This window comes from Peromyscus eremicus, chromosome 19 (genome assembly GCF_949786415.1).
Source record: "Peromyscus eremicus chromosome 19, PerEre_H2_v1, whole genome shotgun sequence".
In the NCBI taxonomy this organism is placed as follows: domain Eukaryota; kingdom Metazoa; phylum Chordata; class Mammalia; order Rodentia; family Cricetidae; genus Peromyscus; species Peromyscus eremicus.
Genome location: NC_081435.1, coordinates 69,838,105 through 69,856,110, shown reverse-complemented (window position 1 = coordinate 69,856,110; position 18,006 = coordinate 69,838,105). Strand labels below are relative to the sequence as shown.

General features: G+C 50.8%; 1 protein-coding gene and 1 long non-coding RNA gene across 3 annotated transcripts in view; one reads left to right on the top strand and one right to left on the bottom strand.

Annotated features, from left to right (window-relative positions):
• Positions 1 to 18,006, bottom strand: part of Mbp (myelin basic protein) — a 112,474-nt gene that overhangs the window by 54,637 nt on the left and 39,831 nt on the right. For both annotated transcript variants that reach the window (XM_059246773.1, XM_059246772.1), the window contains exon 3: positions 11,310 to 11,397. In XM_059246773.1, the coding sequence (XP_059102756.1) occupies positions 11,310 to 11,397 (88 nt within the window). The remainder of the gene's footprint in view (positions 1 to 11,309; positions 11,398 to 18,006) is intronic.
• On the top strand, positions 11,611 to 16,004 carry LOC131896185 (uncharacterized). Its single transcript, XR_009375375.1, has 3 exons — positions 11,611 to 11,711; positions 14,322 to 14,593; positions 14,809 to 16,004. It is a non-coding gene; the product is annotated as an uncharacterized LOC131896185 (long non-coding RNA).

Here is an 18,006-nt window from a genome sequence, read left to right as displayed (position 1 = left end):
CAAGCAGCATCAACTTGGTACCAGATCCACACAGACATCTGTTTATGAGCCAAAGGCTGCTGCTGACTGTTCCAGATGTCCAAGCTTTTGAAAAGGACCTGGGCCTGTGGCCATGAGTGTGGCCAAGTGATTTGAGTTCCCTCACATGTTTCCCTCTGGGTGTCTGTGGTCATGGTCAGGATGCTCACAGCGGATGCACTGGGGCCTCCCACTTTTTTGCAGGCTCTTTGTTGAAGACCATGGGAAGCCCCCTATCTCTAAGTGATCTTGGGTAAATATGTAGAAGCATGCACACATAGGTGTGTGTATATATATGCACACACACTCACAGAGGGGGAGGGAGGGAGGGAGAGAGACTTTGAAAATATGATAGCATCCCTGCATGCCTGCATCCCTTCAACAACTGGGCAGACCCCGCCCCCCCCCCCCCCCCCCCCATTGCTCCAGAGGAAAAGCCAGATGACATCCACTCTGTTGCAGTTTTTCTTTCAGCCACATCCGTAGAATGACAAAATACAGAAGCCCAGGCCACCAACCGATGCCTTGGAAGGCATCTCTTCTTCTCTTAACCACACAGAAAATTTCAAAGTCCTTCTGCCGTTAGCTACTCAGGAATCACCAGAGGGGGTCGCTATGGAGCCTCCCGGCTGCTGCCACTGTTGCGGCTGACCTTCCCAGGGCTGGTTAAAGGCCAGTGTCAGGACAGACAAGTGACCTCCTGGCAGTGAGGTCTCTGAGCCTTGAGTGTGAGTCTCTCGGTGACAGCCAGTGGAGCTGGAGGTGGGAGTGTGTGCCAAATCCTGCCTCACTGGGGTGGGAACTGCACTCTCTTTAGGAACGAGATGACATTGTCCTTAATAGGATTCCTTTGGGGGCAGGAAACCATTATAGATTTATTATATTAATGTCAGTCATCTCAAAGACCCCCAGGAAAGTGCTTGCCACACTTGTTCTAGCAACAAAACAGGTCTGGGAGGAATCCTTGCTAAGATTGCCTACAGTATGTTCAGATCTGAATGAAGATGACAGGAAAAAAGAATGGGACACGAAGGCGTATTCTGTTCATTTCAATGAATTTCAATGAAAAGTTTTTAGCTAGAGGAAAGCTTTAGGGAAGATAAATAAGATTCCCCAAGCTGGGGAGAGAGATGGAGTGCTTTCTTAGTTAAGCTGTACTTAGTTTGTGAGCACCCGTACAGCAGCCATGAATAACAGCGGTCAGGATAGAAGGAGCCAATCATGGTCCATTCTGATTCTAATGACCATAAGTCACAGCAAGTTGCCCTGGCTTCACTTGCTGGCAGAGACACCAGCATCTCCAACCTATCATAGTGAGCTCTGTAGAAATGGCTAATAGTCCGCCTGCCACTGTTGACCTGGCTCAGTTAACATTACATAGTTAACAGGAGGTCACCTGCTGGGATGCCCAACAAACCTCCTTGGCAGATATGCAGATGCGAGAGAGACAGGATGTGCCCTGGGTAGTGTGGCTTAGTGGCTTAGTTGCTAAGTTGCTGGAGCTGTCTCTAGGTCCACATACAGGGCAGGGAGATTGGGAGTGATAATTACCAACAGCGCCAAATATGTGGCATTTAACTGGCAGCAGCAGATAGGTGATTTCGAGGAAATGTGGGAGCTCCAGGGGGGAGTGTGATGGGCTTTGGGGTGAAATCGGACAGAGGGAGTGGGAGGGAAGCGAGGAATGCTCGCTGAATCCCAGGACGGCAAGGCACGTGTTTTCCTTCTTGATACTTATTTCTAACACATGCAAGATGTTGACTTGGAAGTGCCCTTGAGAGAAGCGACTTCCTTAAGGATCCTTCTGGGAAACCAGGGACATCGTGGCTCTCATGCCGGTGGTGGCCCACACACAGGGCATTTGTACGAGGAAGTTAACTGGAAAAGCGTGATCCACGGCTTCACCAAGGAGAAGGACCTTCCTGAGTATGTCAACTCCACAGGAGACCTCAGGTCCTTGAAGAGTAAGGACCTTTCTAGAGGACACTGGAGCCCCCAAGTCCAGTGACAAATTCAGACAAGGGTTTGACAAAACGTGAAACAATTCCTTTACTGGTGAAGACCAAATGGAGGTGCTTTTGAATTGCGATCTGACCTAAGATGCTTAAAATACTCCAAGGGATCATGGTGGGCACACGATGTCTCTGATGGGCCCTCCAGCAGGGAAGACTCTCAGCATTCCTGGGCCTCAGGCAAGGAGGCACACTGCTCCCCAACTGGCCAAAGCCCATCACATCTGCTATTTGTGCCTCGGGAGACTGTACCCCCTTTGTCTCACTGTCTGCTCGCTGTCCTATTGTGGCTCTGCTGACCCTAAGTGACTCTGAGGCATTTCTAAGGTGGGGCTCTCGGGGAGCAGGGCATCGGAGCCTTTTAGGCACAGGCTGTTCTGGGGGGTCAACCTGCACAGCCGTGGGCTCCCTGGAATTGTTACTCAGCGCTCTCCTCCTGCACGGAATGGCTCTGCTAGGCTCACAGCTACCACCCTGTTCTGGAGAATTTCAGCTCCCCATGAGAAGTGCTTTAACAAATGGGAAAGGACAGTGTCCCTGGACAGTTTCACCCACACACTTTGCTGTCCTTCACATGAGTTCCCATCGTAGAGGCAGCTCGGCCTTGGTGGAAGGGGTCCTACACACACACACACACACACACACACACACACACACAGTACACACACACACACACACACACACACACACACACACACACCACCCCTGTATGCACATGCTGCACACATGCACACACCTATATGTACCTGCCAAACACACATACACACTGGTATGCACTCACCACACATACACACACCACACATGTGCACACAACAGCCCAGCCCTAAGAAGTAGAGGATGGGGAATTTGGGGGGACTTCAGAGGTCTGCAGAAGCTGTGCCCAGGAGAGGAGGTGTCTGAGAGAGGAGGTGTCTGTCAGAGGAAAGAGGGGAGACCTGTGTTCCCCCATCACGTTCTCAGTATTGAAAAAGCTGCTCCTAGCTGGGTATAGTGGTGCACGCCTTTAATCTCAGTGCCCGGGAAACAAAGGTGGGCTGATTTCTGTGAGTCTGAGGCCAGTCTGGTCTGCATAGTGAGTTCCAGGACACCCAGGGCTACAGAGGAACTCCATTAAAAAGCCCCCAAACAAAATAAAACAAACAAAAAAACCAAACCAAACTAAAACAATAACAGCAAACTCCAAACCCAAAACCCAATTCAATTAGAAAAAATAAAAAAACAAAACCCCAAAACAGAAAGAAAAAGCTATCCTTAAGACCCACACCCTCTTCTGAGATTTAGTAGTGAACAGACTGACAAACGTCTCCCATGGGCTCACCTATCAGGCAGGGACCAAGCAACAACTAAATAAATTAGAGACAGTGACCACGGGGGTGGGAGACAATGACCCCTCTCTGTGCCCTTCTCCTTCATCGGTGCCTCGTATGGAGGAGGGCTTGCCTGACGCTTCTGGTCAGAAGACCTGGAAGGAAGTGATGAGTGCCACTTCGGTTGGCACACATCCAGCTGGAGTGCCATCCTTCCTGTCTCTTCCCGGACACTCCCTGTTCTGCCCTCCGAGCTGAAACACAAAAGCAGCTGGGGGTTTGAGCCTCTAATATTTTGGAGTTCCTATGACAGGTTGGTGTGGCTCAGCTGTCTCAGTCCATGACAGGTCCTCGAGAAGGGGACACTGAGCAGAGACTTGCAGGGTCCCCTCCTGGAAGCCAGAGAGTGTTAAGGAGGGGGTTAGCCTGCTTGTACAGTGCCCTCTAGGGGTGCGTTCACGCACGTTCAGGCACACTCGGGCCACTTTCTACAGTTGAGCTTCCGTCAAAGCAGGCCTGGCTACTGCTTGGACTGCAGACAGACTTCGGCAGCATCCGCACTGGGCTGGTTTTACAGCCATGCAGAACGCAGGAGCTATAGGGCCACGGAGACTTTTCAAAGAAAAGTCCAGGAGGCCAGACCATGTGTGGCAGGATCAGGATCTCCATGGGGGTCCCCTGAAAGCACGAGCCATAAGTGTGAGGGTAGACCGAGGGACACAATAGAGACCTCAAGATGTTAGAGGTGCCAAGAATGATGGCGCATCTTCTGCGAAAGGGCACACACAGGCCATAAGCCGAGGAGGGGCCAGGTGGGCTGCAAACGGCAAGGACACAGGAGTGGGGGTGCCCACGCCCATTGGTCACGTGTCTGTTGGGCATAGCTCACTTGTCCTATCGTGACTGCCCTTCTAACCTGGGAAACGGAGCTTTGAGGAGGGCACTGAATGGATGCTGGTAGAAGAATGCTGGTCTTTGCCTCATGGGTACCCGAGGCTGTGTTCAGGAGGAAGAGGAGGATGCTCATTCATCATTTGCCCTGCGTGTTACACACAGACCTGCTGGGGTGCTGTCTGTCCTGCTGGGTTTCCATGCTGCTTCACTGGCCTTCCTGGCTGGTTTTCCTAGTGCTTCTTTTTGTAATGGGGCTGGGGTGGGATTTAGCTGAGCTAGTCAAGAGCAGGAGAAATATTATCATCTAAGCGATTAAACTGTGGATGAGCCTGACATCATGAGCCTGAAGTCACTGGATGGTAAAGGTCATGGGAATCTCTTAAAAGATTAAAGTCTGGGTCACAAACTCAAAGGCCTAGAGGGCTGAGCAGGCCACTCTGATAAGATCCTGGAGACCGTGGTCCTGGACACCAGGCAAGTGCAGTTACATCAGAAACCAGCTATTTCCCCAATCTTTGCTGTTTCCAGAGAGGCTGGAATTCTAAACTCTCAAGTGCGACCACATAGGAGAGCAAGTGGTTTTCAAAAGGTACTAATCAGGAGCCCCATAAAAAGTCAGTGGTAAAAAAGATCAGCACACTGAACAAGGGATAGTTCTATCAGATAGTTGGAGTATCCTCTAACCCATCAATTAATTTATATTCCTTAATTATATTTTATGAATTAAGTATATATATATATATATATATGTATACGTGTATGTATGTAAAGAAATAAAATAAATGCAGTAGTATTTGTATTTTAGTGTGTGTGTGTGTGTGTGTGGGGGAAATAAAGAATGAAAATCCTAGATATAGAGTGCACACTTGGGTCCTGGGAAGTTCTGGGCAAGTCCACACCAACACCAAGACTCTACTTATCAGTCAGTTAAAATAGCGCATGCCCCAAACCAAGAGCTCAGCGTAGGGCAGGAGGCTGAAGGCCACACCCCTGCAAGAAGGGAGACCTCACTCCTGCAAATGCAGCTCCATGGGTCCTCACTAAGCAGGCAAATGAAGAAGCTGAGTGAAATAAGACATTGGGGGTGGGGGTGGGGCTGTGCTGGAGAACACCTTGGGACTCCATCTCAGAAATGGAGGTTAAGTGTGGAGGGAGACTTTTCTCCTCCTCATCTCCTGTCCTGTTCTTTCAGCTAGAGCTCTGGATGAAGCACGGTCCCTCTCTTCCCAGCTGTTTTTGCAAGTCTCCTAGCTTCTCTGCATCCTTCCGCTGAGGTGGTCTCTCTACAGCAGAATGCTCATCTGGTACTTCAAAAGCAACAACAACAGCAAAAACCAGCTCTGCTTTTCATGTGTCAACGTGGGTTAAAAATGTCCCCTCCATCGCTCTACTGCTTCCTCTCACCCCTGACCCCTTTGGCCCCACCCTAGAATATTGCAGGCACATTCAAATTGCTCAGAGGGGACTTAATGACGGGTGTGGTGAAAGTAGATGGATCTGAACTCAGATCACGCCGAGACATATCTACAACATTCCAAGCCACATTCACGGCATTCTTCATAAATGACACTTTTACTAGGACATTCTAGGGGCCAGTGACTAATGAGGTACTAGCACCGAAAGTCATTCAGTTCTTCTCTGGCATTCGGATCACTCACAAATGGGCACTTCTTCCTAGTCATGGGTGATGGAGATCAGCAGAAATGCTAACAGACCTGCAACAGCATCGACATGGCTGCCCTCTGGGTCTGTTTGTCAGCAAGGTCTTACTGCCTCAACTTCCTGAGTACTGGGATTACAGGGGTGCTTCAAACATCCAGATTGCCACCTGCTCCCTCGCGGCCCCTCTCAGTGTTGGGATGGAAATGGACACCTCTTTAACAGAAGGAAAATGGAAACGTCCGAGGAGAGTGTAAGCTGACAAGTGAACCAGAGGAAGCCTCTCTGTCCCTAGACAACACTCTCTTGTCCTTTTCCTGGGACTCATCGCCCATCCCTAGTGGGACAGGGGATGAGGGAGCTTCAGCATCTGGGAGCACTGACTACCTATCTCTCGTTTTTCCCAGCATGGGACCTGCATCCCTGTGCCTTGAGACACCCATCCACTCCCTAGCTCAGCAAGGTCCAGTTCTGTCCGTGGGTCAGATACAGTCTGTTGACTGAAGGCAAAGGCTTTGACTGATAGTTATCCCAATAAAGAAGCCATTTGACACGACATTTTGTGGACAATGACCACCATGTAATTGTCATCTCAGGTAAAAATCTAAGCTGGAAAATTCTTAGCATTCATTCAGCACAACTTGGCATCATTTAAAATGTCTGTGTAAAACTCTTTGTAATTATAAGAACTGACATGGCTGTAAGGCACACACCAGTGAGCACAGGGCTCAGGAGGATCAAGCTGGAGGGTTGTAGCGAGTTCTTGGGCAACAGAGGAAGATCTTGTCTTAAAAACCAAGTAAATGAGGCTGGAAAGATAGCCCAGCAGTTAAGAGCACTTGTTGCTCTTGTAGAGGACCCAAGTTTGGTTCCCAGCACTCACATAGTGGCTCACAACTACCCATAACTCCAGTTCCAGGGGATCCTGGGTCCTCCTCTGACCTCCTCAGGCACCAGGCACGCGCACATGGTGCAAATCCACCCATGCAGGCAAACACCCATATGCATAAATTAAATAAAACTAAAAACATTAAACACCTAAATAAACATATATAAATAGGAGCTGATAGCCACCTCCTCCTGCCTGGGCACATGAGGACACTTCACCATTCACAGGGTGGCCTGACCCTGCCTCACATTTGAGGAGTCTAAGAAGCAGATGGGCAAAAAATCATACAGCTCTACCACATCCCGTGTGACACAAGGTGCCACTGCCCGTGCGGGTGGCCAAATCTCACACTTAAAGGGGACACTCTGCCACAGCAGTCACGATGGCCACAGCTGCATCAGAGTCTCCGATAACCCATTGATTCCAGTGTGCCCCCTTACTGTAGGCTGACTCACGCTATGGGAAATGGAGAGACAGGTGCATGTAAACATCTCTGATGAATGTGTTTTCCTTCAACACTGAACACATGCAGGTCCATGTCCATCACCTGAACATCCTTGTAACTTTCAGTAGGATTGGACCTCACCTGTGTGTGTCTCTGACACACGCGTGAAATGATAAGGGCAGTTGTGGAAGGGAGTGTGACCCGGTGATTAAGCTATCCTTGCCCATGTCACCTATCAAGCTTGGGCAGCTGGTGCACATGTCAAGCTGTACCCTTGGCCCCAGTCAGTCTGGGACCAGTCACTCCTACAGAGCAGTGGAGCCCTCTTCTGGTGACTGTTACACATAGCTAGAGTAAATTATGGATGTTGAAACTGCTCATTTCAGGGAGGGCCTGCCCAGTAGCAGCCCTGTTTTGAGAGCTTGGTAGGAAGCGGATGGGGGCATGTGGCCTTTCTTCTCCATGGCCTTCAAATGACAGGATGGTATGTGACATGTGTGTGGGTGTGTCGCTCAACAAAGTTTAAAAACTGGCCGGTTGAAAAATAGCCTGGTTCCTTAAACTGGGGACAACCTAGTTCCCTAGGCTACTGTGCCCTGCAACATTTCCTTCCTCCTGGGTAGCCAGGCAACCAGGCCTGAGGTGTAACCACAATGCTGTCAGAGGAAGAAGACAGGGAGAGAGAGTTAGCATTGTGCCTGCTGACACTCCCTTGAGACTGAAGCAACCTTTCAGTGGTATTTTACCCATTACCATAAAGTCTCAAGGCTTACACACTGCTGCTTAACCAAGGAGTGCCTCTGGCCTGGAAAAGGCCCACAGGAAGTGTGTCTGGATTCAGTTGACTGACTTAGTTTGCAGCTTAGAGCTATCAGGTGTAGAGTGTGTGCCTAGTCAACCCTGCCTGCCAACTTCTCCATGGTGTCCAGTTCATCCCATCCAGGGGCTCTTTCTTAATGGAAATATACCCCACCCCACCACGATGTCCAATATCCTCGGTGTGTGTCCTGCTAGTGAGATAGGTTTCACTATCTTCTACATCCTTTACCTGTTCTTCTGATGTAAAAAATGAAATGTTCTCTGAGAGCATAAAGATGCCCATGGTTCACAAAACATAAGGGCTTGCTTTCCTGTCTACTGGGCAGTTAGAGAAGTGCTTATGAAGTGGAGGGGGCTGGTTTCATTGGGAGCCTCGTCTGCACCACCATCAGTTTATAAAGAATTCTCCTCTAAGGGATGGCTCAATTGGTCACAGTCAATGGATGCTAAGCCTGACAACATGAGCTAGATCCCTGGGGCCCATGTGTTGGAAAAGAGAGTCAACTTCCAAAAGGTTGCCCTCCTCTGACATCTGCCAGGACACACACAACACACACACACCTAACCTACACCACACACCTGACCTACACCACACACACACCTGACCTATACCATACACACACACCTGACCTACACCCTCCCCCCACACATACACACACCTGACCTACACCCCCCCACACACCTGACCTACACCCCCCCCCCCCCACACACGCACCACAATACCACAATGAAAACAAAAGTCCCAAATAGACAAACAAAAAACCCAGCCAAGGTCATCTGTGCTTTCTTTCTCCATCTGTCCTCTTTCATCTTTAGCCTGGAGTTTCCGCAGATGCCAGAGAAAGGCAGCAGGCAAGGTTATCAAGTTCAAGGGTAGAGGCTCAGCCGCTCACCAGGTAGGTCCTCGTCTGCGTCACTCGGGATGGCTGAGGACCCAGGGTACACAAACCCTCCCGGCCTCCTGACTCAGGATTGTGAGAGCCTAGCACATCCAAGGCGGCAGGATCCTCACACGCCCTTGGGCTCTGACTCACGCAGGATCAGAGTGAGCTGTGCGTGCGTGTGTGCGTGCGTGCGTGCGTGCGTGCGTGCGTGCGTGCGTGAGGGTGACTCGGATCCTACTGCAGGCTGCCGTGTGGGAGCCGCCAACAGCCTTCATGCCGCAGGCACTCCTGTCCCAGGTCACTGTGGAGGGACCCGTCACTTCTGCATTGCCATTGGCTCCCACCTTCTAGCCAGGAAACTGTCCCCCAGGCCACCTCACAGCTTCAGGAATCTGCATTCACACAATTCACAGAGGGGACTCACAGAGGCCTTTATAGCATATAGTTCATGTGTTACATACATTTTTTGTGTGTGTATACACACATACACACACACATGATGGTGTGTGTGATTTACTATGATTATAAATAAGCTGAAAAGCAATTAACTAGGACTAGATCCACAGCTCAGTGGTAAAGCACTCACCTAGCATGCATTCAACTCCTGAACTCAATCCCTAGCAAAACTAATACTAAAAATGACACTTGCTTAAAGAGAATGTAAGGCCAGGCATACACACTTTGCGCCCTCTTTGGGACCTCTGATGTGCCTCTGTGTGTACAGATGTGCACTAGTTCTGTGTCCATACTTGGAAAACACAAGTAAAGAAACCCTAAGCATCGTGCAGGCTGATACTGTGTTCTGTACCGTGCCTCGCCCTGAATATTTTAAATTGCGCATCTTGCCATCATGTACCCACACTACATGTCTTCTACTCTTCCCTCTGCCCAGGCCCCAGGAGCTACTAAAAAAATGAACACCCCAGTTCCTAAAGACAGGAATGACCCCAAGAAATTCCTGTGGAAATGGACACAGCTAAAGAAATCGGGAAAGCCCGGCCCCTGCTGGCCTGCACCTGCCACACTTCTACCTCATAGACACGGTTTTCAGTCTTAGGGTCGCATTGTTCCCAGACACTCTTCAAACATGGTGTTTGCTCAAGAAAGACAAAGCACAGAAGGACGGAATGTTGAAGAAACCAAGTTAATCAAAACGAGCAATAACAAAACACCAGGGTAGATGGCACTGCCTGGTGGGGGAAGTGTGAAGAAAGGCCTTTGCATCAGCAAGTGGGGGCCAGCACAGGGAGTATCCCAGCCTGAAACCGAGGCTGCATGGCCGGGGCTATGATCCCTGCAGGGGCCTGGCTGCTGTTGCCTCTGGGACAGTGGGCTCTTAGCACTTGGCTTCTTCTGGGCCACACTCCCCTTCCCCCGTCTCCCAAAGAAGACAGCAGTGTCCCTTGGCACGGGCCAGCTGCTGCGGGAGCCCGCATCGGAGGGAAGTCATGGAAGCAATAACTCAACCACATTCCACACAAATCAGATGAGGGTGTTTGTCCCCTCTGAGAATTAGGAAGAAACAGAAAACCCACATGCAGGGCGATGTGTATTCACGAGGCAACAGGAAGGTAGCATTTCACAGACCACAGTTATTCCCAACATCAGCTGAGTCACCGTCTGCAGCCAGCCCAAGGACAGCAGTGCACAGGCTTTGGCAAGCTTACTTCCTTGTTATGACATTGTGGGGACTTGCTGATGTCCCCACCGGCTGGCAGAGAGAGAGAGAGAGAGAGAGAGAGAGAGAGAGAGAGAGAGAGAGAGAGAGAGAGAGAGAGAGAGAGAGAGACTTAGGGCTATAGAGAGCAAACCTGAACACAAATAAAACGGAATCCCGGGTCACATGGAAGAGGGGTCTGCAGGAGGGCGGTGAGGAGGCCTGTTCTCCACACCACTGCACAGATGTTTAAAAATGAAGATGGAGGTTGGGGAGATAGTCCCATGGGTAAAGGACTTGCTGCACAAATGTGGGGACCTGAGTTTGGATCCCTAGATCCATGTAAAACCACACGCAATAGTGCACACCTGTAATTCTAGTGCCAAGAGAAGGGGATGGAGGCGGGGTCGGCCCTCTGGAAGCTCATAGACAGTTATCCTGGGGCATGCATGCAGTGGTGAACAAGATATCCTGTTTCACATGAGGTGGTGGGGTGAGGCTGTCCCAACCTCCACACATGCCTGGTGTCGCATGCAAGCTCGTAGTCACATGTGGCAACACACAGACACACACACGAAGACAAAACCAAACCAAATCAGAAACAACACCAATAACAAAAAACCCGGAGAGAAGGGTGGGAATCCCCTGGCGAGAATGCGTGGACTCACAGCCCACGCATGAGTCCACGCACGGCAGGGGGCCGTCCCCTCTGTGCCGCTACATACCGAACACGTCACTGTCTTCCGAGGCTGTTTGAGAAAGTTTGCCCAGGCTTCTCTTTTTTTCAGCCTCTCCTCGGGGAAGCTCACCATCCTGGAAAAAGACAACACCCAACACACGCAGTTAGACACATGCAGATACACTTTCGGCAAGAAAACGATCTTCACGCAGTGTCTTCAAATGGACGGTGGGGCTCAGCTCAGGGTCAGACTCAGGTGAGGTAACACAGGGGTAGTGCTCTGCCTAACCGCACACATGTGCTCTGGGTCCCAGGGGATGGTTTCACAAGAGAGGGTGCCAGGGTCAGCCTGGATAGAGTACAGTGGCCAGGCAATTCCTGTCGGCAGATGAGTTGCCTGTGTGGGCACTCTTGGATTTCAAATGGCTTCCAGAGCTTTGAAGTCTAGGTAAGGCTAGTCAGGAGCTTATCAGGACTCTGGGGACAGTACCAAGGCTAACACTCAGAGATGCCTTGTGTTCCTGTGAGGTGGGAAAAGCCCACTGTGGGAGGGTTGGGTTGCCCCTGACGAGGTGGCCTGGTACCCCTGGGGATGACAGGATGAGGTGGGGAGGGTGGTTTCTCTGCCTGCTCTTTGCGATCCTGTTGAAGCTCTTGATACACGCTTATATTAATTAATTATATTAATTGTTCTATTTTATTTTGTGTGTCTGTGTGGGTGTACATGTATGTGTGTGAAGGTCCAGAGGTCACCTTTGGGTGTCCTTTCTCAGGAACCATCTACCTCATTCTTTGAGACAGTGTCTCCCGTTGGCTGGAAGGCTGCCGATTAGGCCAGCAAGCCCTAGGGATCCCCCCACTCCATCTCTCTAGCACTGTGATTACAAGCAGGGGCACCATTACTTGCTTTTTTAAAGAGTTATTTTGAGACAGTGTTTCACTATACAGCCTGGTTAGTCCGGAACTTGTAGGCAGGTCTTGAACTTGTGGCCACCCCTCCCACCTCTGCCTCCCAAGTGCCAGATAATAGAAGTTCGCCTCCACGCTTGGCTTCTGAACGTTTGTGTTTGATTCTAAATGTTTAGTCTGTAGTTTACTCACAAGTTTCTTTACGTATGTGTAATCATCTCATTGGTTAATTTTAATGTGTCATATTCATGCAGCATACCAAATCCAGACCCAGTCCGGTGGTTGTGTAGCACTGAATCCTGCTCCCCTTCCTATCTCCCTGCAGTCCTCAGAAAGTGAATCCCTGGGCTGGCTTGCCCCAGCCTACAGCCACTTCTGGGGCCCTTGTCCATCACGATGATAGCCCTGCTGGGCCGCCCTGGTGACCCTCCTGTGCATTCCCATCTTAGCTGGTGCTGGGCCAACTCTGGGTGACGCCTCACAGCCACAGCACCTATGGGCAGGGAAACTCCTGCACCTGAGAGAACAGATTGCCACCCTTTCCAGACCCAGCATCACCAGGACCCTGTCTGTGTGCTTGTCCACCTGCCCCCAAGGCACAGCTCCTGTGCTCCCAGCTCAGCCCCTCCTGTCCTAAGGGCCTTCAGTCTATGTCAGATGCACAGTCTCTCTCTCTCTCTCTCTCTCTCTCTCTCTCTCTCTCTCTCTCTCTCTCTCTCTCTCTCTCTCGTTCTTTCCTCAAAGGGGTGGGGACCAGGGGGTAGGTAGTGACTGAGATAATAAGCCCTAGGGTCAGATGCTAGGTGTCTACTGACTTGTGTATTAGCCATATTACCTTGAGCATATACTTGACCTCTCTGTGCCTCAGTGTCCTTTTCTATAAAAGAAAGGAGATGCTAGTATTGCTTGGCATGGTGTTCAGAAGTAAGTATTAGCGGAATTCATTTACACAAAGTGCTTAGAATTTGCCTGGTACTAAGAAACTGTTGCTCTAATAAATAGAGGTGGATGTCTCCCGGGCACGCCAGCCCCTGGTGCCTGTTGCTCTGATTAGCTTGGCTCTGTGTTTTTATCTTTTGGTGGGGGTGGGGTAGGGATGAGGATGGCATTGTCTGGCTCCCCTTTCTTAGTCTTCTGTTCCCTTGCTCCAGCATTGCTCAGTGAGGGTGAGCTGCATCTTCGAGGCCAGAGAGCAAGTCCAAGAACTGCTTCCACCTCCAAAAGGTGCCCCAACTAGTCACCCATGCACCCTATCTTTAGGATGAATGGGGTGCTGTCTAGAGAAGCAAACTGGACTGTAGAAGCAGAGGTGGGGCTCCAGGGTCCTTGGCTGTGTCTGAGTGACTGCTGGGAAATCACCTGATATTTCCTGTCCCTAGAACTCCCCGACCCCACCCACACGAGGACTCTTGGTAGGTAGTGGGAACCGAGTTTGATGCACGCAATGAAGATGGGCTCGACTGATGTGTGAACCTAAAGTCAGGTTCAGACCTGCAGTGCTCCACTGGTGGTGACAGGGATGTGCATGTGCTCTGGGTGGGTGGTGATACAGGGGCAGGGTGGCAGGATGCTGACATCCCACAGCAGCCAGGTGGTTCATCTCTGGAGGACCCAGCTGCAGCATCTGTCTGACTGGCCATGGATGAGATGGGTGAGAGCCATGGCCAAGGCTGTGGATGCTCACAGTCTGTGTTACCGAGGGTAAGGCACACCTGCAAGCCTCCCCACGGCCACTATCCCACAAGCTGATGTTGTCTATGCGGTTAACCTACATACCAGCTGCCAACGTTCACACGCGACTGTTGGGGCCGGCACTAACAGGCACACGAAGCTTCCTACCGGATAGTCACATCCATTACACTTCCTGCTTCACTTGGTAACGAGTTTTACCTCTTTTTTGTTTTTCAACAAACTTTATTCCTAGGGTCTTCGGCATCTGTCACCTTCCCCAAATTCGCTCCAACTCTGTTAACGGCTACATTTCTCTCCCTTTTGTGCATTCCACGTCCCTTAAAATATATGTCTCTGTTCTAACTTCCGGTGTCTGGGTGATGCTGCATGGAAATCAGGCCTTTCACAGAGGTAGGAAAGTTAAGGGATCACGGTGGTCTAGTGTGGCCTGACCTGGCGATTGGCATCCTTGTCACAGGGGAAGCACATGCAGGAGAAACGGTGATGACACAGACACAAGCCAGGACACTTGAAAGACAACGGGGCCACCTGGAGCCAGGGAAGGCAGGGAGACACCCCTCTGGCCTCTCGGAACAGCCAGCAGGTGCCCAACCCTTTGGTAAGATCAAAGTCTGGTGCATGAGTTTCTGATTTTGTGACTGCTGTTGAAGCCACAAGAAGCTAACCCATCCTCACAGCCGGCCTCAGACAAATGCTAGCACTCAGCCAGAGATGGCGGAGAAAGGAGAAGTGAGTTTGGGTGCTAAGGAATTTCTAGACTCCTAACATATCACGAGCCCTTAAGCAGTCTCATTTTCTCTGTGAGAAAAACATGAAAGAGAAACTTCAATGACCTTTGACCTTCCAGTGTCAGGCAGCAGCTTCCCATGGGCTCTAAGGGGGCCTTGAGTGAGGTCTGGGAGTGCTCTAAGCCTCATGCCCATCCTCTACTTCGTCCTTCCCAGAACCTGCTGTCCACTGTGCGTCTTCATGAGACCCCAGACTAGGAACAAAGGAGAAGGAGCTGGAGCCGGCAAACACAGCGGAGGATCCTGGTGTGACTCAGGACCAGTCACCCCGTCACATGCTCCTTGGTAATCAGTGTCCAGACACGTGGGTGATACACCCACCACAGAGGAGCGTCACTTGCTATCCAAAGGCATCTAGGTGGTATAGCCACTAGCATACCATGTGGGTGCACACATAGGCACCCACACCTGCGTACGTACACTCATGCATACGCTCACCAACAGCGTGTCTAGGGATATTCACTCACCAGTAGCAGGTTGTTCTCCTTGCATTTTTGGAGGATTAATGGCTTGGTGGTGACAAATTTTGGGGGAATGGTCAGATGACATGTTTCTACATCCTGTATAAAGTTCTGGAAGGTAGCTGAAGAGGCTCTGGGAGGGGAGGATGCTACAGTGTTCTGACTCAGACTGGAGAACACTCACTCAGGGGAGCAGTGATGTCAAGACATGTCACAGAGCAGCGCACTGAAGAACCGGTTGTGTGTTGAACTCTGAGCCACGGCCAACACAGACTCGCCGACTTAGAAAACACACGCAAGAACGGATTTTGAGAGTTTTGAATCCCTTAGAACCCAATGGGTCAATAAGGATCAAGCTCTGGACAGAAGTGAAGCTCTCACCTGCCATCTAGGATGCCAAGACTTTGGCTACCCTGAGGCATCTATGTCTAATACCTAAGCCCCAAAGCAGCAGCTGGTATTCGGGGCAGGGGTGTTCACTTAGGGACCCTGGAGGCTGGACAGGGACCACATAGCTGCAGCCAGCAGGGCAGACAAGCCTAGCTGTGTGTGTGTTCTGACAATGTCACTTCATGTAGAAACAAACGTCAGGGGGCTGGAGATGGGGCTCAGTCGGTAGAGTGCTTGCCTGGCATACATGAAGCCCTGAGTTCGATCCCCTGTAGTACACAAACAGGGTGTGGTGGTGCACACATGTAATCTCAGACTGAGGAGGTACAGGCAGGAGGGCCCAAGATTCAAGGTTGTCCTTGGCTACGTACACAGTGAGTTCAGGGCCACATGAGATCCTGTCTGCAAACAAACAATGTCAAAACAAACACGAGTGCCTGAAAATGTTTTTTTTCAGGGAATCAGGGGAGAATAAACATTAAACTATATGAAGACTATTCATCAGAGCTTATGAGATTTGTACCCTTCCTTCTCTACATCTGGGATGAAGAGGATGAGGGGCAGGGGGCTGGTCTTCTCATAAGTCTCCATAAGCAGTGACCCATCTACTAGCCCTGGGGTAAAGAGGGTGTGGGCCTCTTCTTTTCAGAACAGTGACAAAGCTTCCCCCTCTGGTCCTTTTTGTCCAGTGGGTTCTGGCTGGCAGATCGTCTTATCCCCCTTCCAGCGGTCACTGGGTGCCTTGGCTGGAGCCATAGCCCACAAGCACACACTCATCTCAGACCTCTTGGCTCCTGGCCTCGCCTGTGGCTGAGAGCTGGGGACTCTTGACATGTGCTCAGTCATAGGGCTGTGGAATCCGGACTGTGCCAGGGCACCCCTACCGTGGCCTTCCCAGAGAGGCAACCCTGTGAGTCGACAGGTGAGTCAGAGACCTGCATCGCTGAAACCGGCAGAGCTCCAGATTCGGAACCCCATGCCTGAGAGGGTGCACACTCCCCAGCCCTGGAGGAAGCCGGCCATTCCTGACTTCAAGGCTCAGTTTTGGGGAGGGGGGCCGAAGAGAGGTCCCAAAGTGACCAGGCAAGCCAACACAGGGTCTCCCAGACAAATGGCAAAGGCCTAGGGCTGCTTGGCTGAGAACAGATGTCCGCAAAGAGCTGCCACCCTGGGGCGCCGAGGTGGAAGGGCAGCTGAGCCGCTGTGGGTAAGCCTATGACAATGCCTGGAAGTGAGGTATCAGTCATCATGGCAGAGTGGGGCAGGGCGGCCCGAGGCCACATTCATACCCACTGTGGTGGACATAATTTCGTGTCCACTATGGGGAACATAGTTTAGTGTCCACTGTCAGCACCTGGGATCAGAGACAAGGAAGCTGAACCACCCCCCCTTCCAGAACACACTGAAGTCCTGGGGAGCGAGTCTCTTTCTTGTCTCTGCCTTCCTCCTCCACACAGTCCAAATTCCCACTCAGGTCTCCCTGGGGACACCTCTGGGCCTCGGCTGCTCTAGATTCCATGAGGAAGTAGCTCCTTGAGCCCCATATGACGCAGAACCCTCCCACAGCCTATGTGTGCAGCCCATGCATGCCTGCTGAGGTATTATGGGATGGAAAGACTCCATACACTTTAAAATTTAAATCTGATGACAAATTGATATCATTAAAGTACTGAAGTATCAGCGCAAGAAAAAGTCCTGTGCATGCTAGTCAAAAGCTCTAAAAAAAAGCAAGGTTGAATTTATTGTTCCGACTCCCTCTCTTCTTTCTCTCTCGAATAGAGGGCTGGCCTCAAATGCCCTATACAGGTGAGGATGACCTGGAACTCTCCATGCTCCTACCTCCATAAAATGCCAGGATTACAAGCTTGTGCCACCACACCAGGCTTTACTTTCTCTAAAGCAGATTCTGTTCTTATTCTGGCTCTCCACTGAGTTAAGATAAATAACAAAGGTACCAGCTAAGGGCGAGCAAGTGGGCTCACACAGCAGGAATTTGATTCCCGGATCCCAGGATCGAAGGAGAGACCTGGATCCTGAAAATTGCTCTCCTACTTCTACTTCTGAGTCATGGCGTGCGCGCGCGCGCGCGTGTGTGTGTGTGTGTGTGTGTGTGTGTGTGTGTGTGTGTGCGCGTGTGTGTCCAATAATAAAGATAAATAAATAAATAATGTTTAAAAAAGACACTGAGCTAACATCAACAGCTTGGCCAGGGGGTAGGCCCCTCCCCATCAGGGCCAAAGTTGAGGATAGAGGAGGTCATCCTCACGTATGGTCCTCCCTGGGCCAGGGTTCCCACATCAGGCACAGGTGACATTTTGGGGATGGAGAGGCCCAGCAGCTGCTTCTGTCCTATGCCCTCCCCCTGGCATCTCAAGTCACAATAAGGGGCGAATACTTCTCAGGGGTGAACCCACCTCTGGCAAGGAGCTCGGTCTAGAAAAAGAAGACTAGACAATGAAACTATGTTCATTTTCTAATGTACTCGGGGGTCGTTAGTTTTCTT